The 4,353-nt window shown below is 41.9% G+C and overlaps 2 protein-coding genes across 2 annotated transcripts in view; both read left to right on the top strand.

Moving 5' to 3' along the window:
* Nucleotides 1-1,544: 1,544 nt before the first annotated feature.
* On the top strand, nt 1,545-1,877 carry LOC104469530 (14 kDa phosphohistidine phosphatase-like). The gene has a single exon (XM_010084068.1). It carries the CDS (start codon nt 1,545-1,547, stop codon nt 1,875-1,877), a length of 333 nt encoding a protein of 110 aa, XP_010082370.1.
* Nucleotides 1,878-2,283: 406 nt separating this feature from the next.
* The window catches only part of PCCA (propionyl CoA carboxylase, alpha polypeptide), a 78,820-nt gene continuing 76,750 nt past the window's right edge, over nt 2,284-4,353 (top strand). The window contains exon 1 of the mRNA XM_010084067.1: nt 2,284-2,325. Coding sequence (XP_010082369.1) covers nt 2,284-2,325 — 42 coding nt within the window. The remainder of the gene's footprint in view (nt 2,326-4,353) is intronic.

The raw sequence follows: 4,353 nt of genomic DNA, 5'->3' as shown, positions 1-4,353 counted from the left end.
GCTGATTTATTTTCTTGCTTATTTTCAGCTCCCCCCCACCCCCTTTTTTTAACTTTAGTGGGCTCAGGCAGGTTACAAATACAAGATGTCATGTTAGTAATGACTCCACAAAGACAACTGAAGTAATAATAAAAAGCATTTGCCACAGTGGAGCATTTTTGCTGCCTCTCTACTAGGTTTTACAGAGAGGATCACTTCCGTGGTGAATGCTGGAAGAAAGCCCTTACTAATTAGAGATGATGAAGGCCATTGCTTCTGTCTCTTGTTTTGTTTTGATTGTGTTGTTAAGCTGAGGAGCTGTTGCCTGTTGAGCACTCCTCTCCTTGGTCTGTAGCCTGGCATGCTCCCATTTCTAAAGTGAGATATACCAAAGCAGCTAATGGTAATTTGCATCTATATGTGCTGCTGTAGAGAAAAGAGAGATAATTTGAATGTGTGCACAAATGTTTGCTTTATTCTAGTGGTTATGGGCTATTTGCTCTTGTGATTAAGGACTCCCCATTCTATGAATGTGCTTAATACTTTGAAAACTTGAAAGAAATGATGGCACACCATACAATGTCAAAATGTGCATTTGAAGTAAAAGCCCAGCAATTCAGATCTTCTGGTCTTGTTCATAGCAGGTAAAAGGCTGCCTTGATGATACTTAGAGCAAATGAATTTCTCTCCTGCCATCATGCACTGAATAAATTGCTTGATCTAGTTTGGTACAAAAGGACATGATCTATAAATAGTTAAGAGAGCTTTCTTCAGGGCAAGTGATCTATAGACTGGAACTCTCTCTTGGGGTCTTTTAAAAAAGTAAGGGCTGATATGAACAAAAGGAAAGTTTGTTTTTTAAAAAAAAGAAGAGACTTTTTTAATGAGATTGAAACTCACATGCTTCAACTTCCTTTTGAAAGCATCTGGCCAACCACTTCAAAAGTCTAAGAAGCTAACCTTACAGTCACTTGAAGAAAAGAAGAAAAAAGGTCTGTCCATTAGTCTGATGTGAGTATATTGTCAATAACTAGAAGCTGAAAATGCAAGCTAAAACAACTGGTTAATTTGAATCAAAGAAATTGCTATCATATAAGCATCAGTGAATTCAGTTTTTATTTGAAAGCCACTGTTTTAGGCTTAAAGGAACTTCATGACATTTTTCTGAGTTTGTTGATACACTGCACTGTTGGCCGCAGGGTCTCTCTGTCCTATTTGCTTTTTCATGCACTTCTTTGTCAGTTAATCTTGAAGGTTTTTAGACCATTGCTAACTGTGATAAGCAAAACTTTTAAGACATTTTAGTGTGCTAAAGGAAGTATCCATCTGCCAAGCTTCTTCATGTGGCATTCTTGGAAAAAAGCACAAAAACCAGTTATCTATGGAAAGAAAAGGAAGAAGCCTCCCTTTTTATGGCATTTTCAGCATTGTTTCTTCTTTTCATTGAGATGAGGCCAGTCATTTTGAAAGTGGTGTCAATGTGTATTTCCCTGAAAAAGCCTATACGATCTGTGCATGTAAAATTGGGGTTTTAGTGGCAGTGTTGTGTGCAGGCCAGGGTGGTGATGGCAGCAAAGGGACTGGTGCATGTTGTTGGTGTGGATGTTAATCCCGTCAGTGCTTTCAGATATGTGCTAGTGTGTGTATGCACACCTTGCACAAGGAGCAGCACCAGCAAGTATGTTGTGTGCAAATATGACTGGGTAGAGCTTAAGAAGCAGAGATGTGACTGTGTGTGCTTGGGGGCAAGAAGGATTCTTCGCGAGAGTGAGGAGAAGACCATCTATGTTTATACATTTGCCATGGGTTTTGAGAGAGCAAATTGTTCTGTGCCTAAAGAGAAGCTGAAATCCAAGTACCCAGACTATGAAATCACTTGGGCAGGTGAAGGCTACTAACTTGATCAATTAAAAAAATTTAAAATAGCACAATGGGAGCTTTTTACTGACCACCTGATCTAGGTGAGGAAGTAGACTAAGACTTCTTTAAACAACTGGAGGAAATCTCTGTGTCACAGAACATGGTCCTCATAGGGGACCCTGACATCTTCTGGAAGGGCAACATGGTTAGATGCAAGGAGGAAGATTTCTGAAGAGTGTTTGGGATAACTGGTTGATACTGGTACTGGACACAGCCAGATCTTCTGTTTGCTATCTGAAGACATGATAATCAACGACAGCCTTGGCTGTGTCAATCATTAAATAAATGCTTGGTATTCAGGAACCTTAAAGGACTGAGGAACAAGGTAAGCAGGGGACAGGCCCTGGACTTCAGTGTATTTATTTATTTAGCAGGTAGGGAGACATGGGAGACAGCTCTGAAGAGCAAAAGCGCTCAGAAAAGCTGGTAGGTATTTGAAGACAGCATTCTCTAAGTGCAAGAATACTCAGGAAGATAAGCACCTTTATCAGGAAAACAGCTTCGTTAAGAACAGAATAGCCGAGCTCTAATGCAAAAAGGAAGCTTTAGAGAGGTACAAGCAGGGACAAGATACAAAGGAAGAATTTAGAAAAATTGTCCGGGCGTGGAGGAGTAGTGTTAGGAAAGCCAAAGCTTACCTTTACAGTTGCAAGGAATGTTAGAGGCCAAAAAAGAGCTTCTACAGATTCATTAGTAATAAAAAGCTGAAAAGAGGAAATGCTGCATCAACGAAGGGAACACAAGTGATTTGCTACCAGCAGACACAGATAAGCCTGCATCACCTAATGACTTCTTTGCTTCAGTCTTCACCAGCTGGGTGTCCCAGCTCTCTGTTATAAGTGAAATAGTTCAGAGAAGAGGTAGATGCAGATCAAGTCAGTGCCTGGGAGAGTTCAATGCATGGAAATCCGTGGGATCAGGCAGACTGCATCCAAGAGTGCTGAGATCTTTCTGAAGTGGTAGCAAGAGTGCACTCTATACCTTTGAAAGGTCATGAAGGTTGAGACAGGTCCCTCATTACTGGAGAAAAGCAAATGTTGCACCAGTCTTCAGAAAAGGCCAAAAGCAAACTCCATGGAACTACAGCCTGGTCAGCCTCACTCCAATCCCTGGGAAGTTCATAAAGTGAGTCCTCTTGGAGCACATTTTTGGGCACATAAAAAAGATGAGAAGGAACAGTCAGCATGAATTTAGTGAGGGCTGATCAACCTGACAGCCTTCTATGATAAATTGAGAGGATTTGTGGACTAGGGGAGAGCAGTGAACGTCATTTCCCTTGGCTTTAGCAAGTCTTTTGACGCCATCTCTCACAACCAGATGGATAAAAAGCCAGTTGAGTGCTCAGGCTCAGTGGGTCATGGTTAGTGGGTTGTACTCTACTTGGAGGTCACCAAGAGTCCTCAAGGGTCTGTACTGTGACCAGTCCTGTTCAACAACGCTTATCAATGACCTGGAGGAGGCAGTGGGAGTGCACGGTCATAAAATTCACAGAAGACATAGAACTGAGGAAACTGCTTAATACAGTCAATGCTGCCACCCAGTGGGACCTAGACAGTCAAGGGGAATGGGCTAATGGGACTTCATTGTATAACTAAACAAAGTCAGTATCTTTCCTGTGGACACAATATCTAGGTGTGGTCTGAGTTTTGAGTAAAGGGGACTAATCACTTCCCTCTATCAGCAGATTATACTTTTGTTAACAGAGCACAGGGTACTGTTAGCTGCCTTTGCTGCCAGGACATGCTACTGACTCGTTCACATCCAGCTGACATGTCTGCTCTCATCTCCAAGACCTTCTCCACATAGCTGCTCCCCAGCCAGTCAGATCCCAGCCTGTATCATTGCAATGTGCTCATCCTTCCCACGTGCTGGACTTAACAATTTGTCTTGAATTTCACAAAGTTTCCATTAGCCCCCTCCTCTTGCCTGTCTAGTCCCCCCTGGATGGCAGCCGTGCCCTAGAGTGTGTCAACTGTTTGCCCCAGTTTTGTGCCATATGCAAAGTTGACAAGAGTATGCTCTGTCACCTCTTCCAGGACATGACCCTGAAAAATGTAAAATGCTTTATGGGTAATTAGATGCTGGATCCCTGGCAAATGTAGTCCAAAGAACAGGAGAGAAAGCATATACAAGGAGTTTAACTAGTAAGATCTGCTCATATGGGAAATGGGTTTCTTTACATTTATGAGCGACAACATGCAAAGTACTGTTTAGTTGATACTATTTCCTAATGTGGCAGATATGACTCCCTTTTTATTCAAGGTACTTAAAGACAATGTGTGGAAGTTGGAGGAAATTGTATAGGAAGACCCAAGAATGGCCCAGACAGCTCTGCAAGTGACTACAAGTCCTTCCAGCCTCTGAGTGGCTGGTAATTTTCATTATAAGGAAGTATGTTGTGGTTATTAGCTTTGGGAATATACAGAGATATGCAAGATAGCATTTGAGCTGTCC

Source organism: Pterocles gutturalis, unplaced genomic scaffold (genome assembly GCF_000699245.1).
Source record: "Pterocles gutturalis isolate BGI_N339 unplaced genomic scaffold, ASM69924v1 scaffold24160, whole genome shotgun sequence".
Taxonomy (NCBI): Eukaryota; Metazoa; Chordata; class Aves; order Pterocliformes; family Pteroclidae; genus Pterocles; species Pterocles gutturalis.
This window is presented reverse-complemented; position numbering and strand designations above follow the sequence as displayed.

Bases quoted from the DNA above. Each gene is read 5' to 3' on its own strand.
- LOC104469530 (XM_010084068.1), top strand. From the start codon at position 1,545: ATGGCAGCAAAGGGACTGGTGCATGTTGTTGGTGTGGATGTTAATCCC.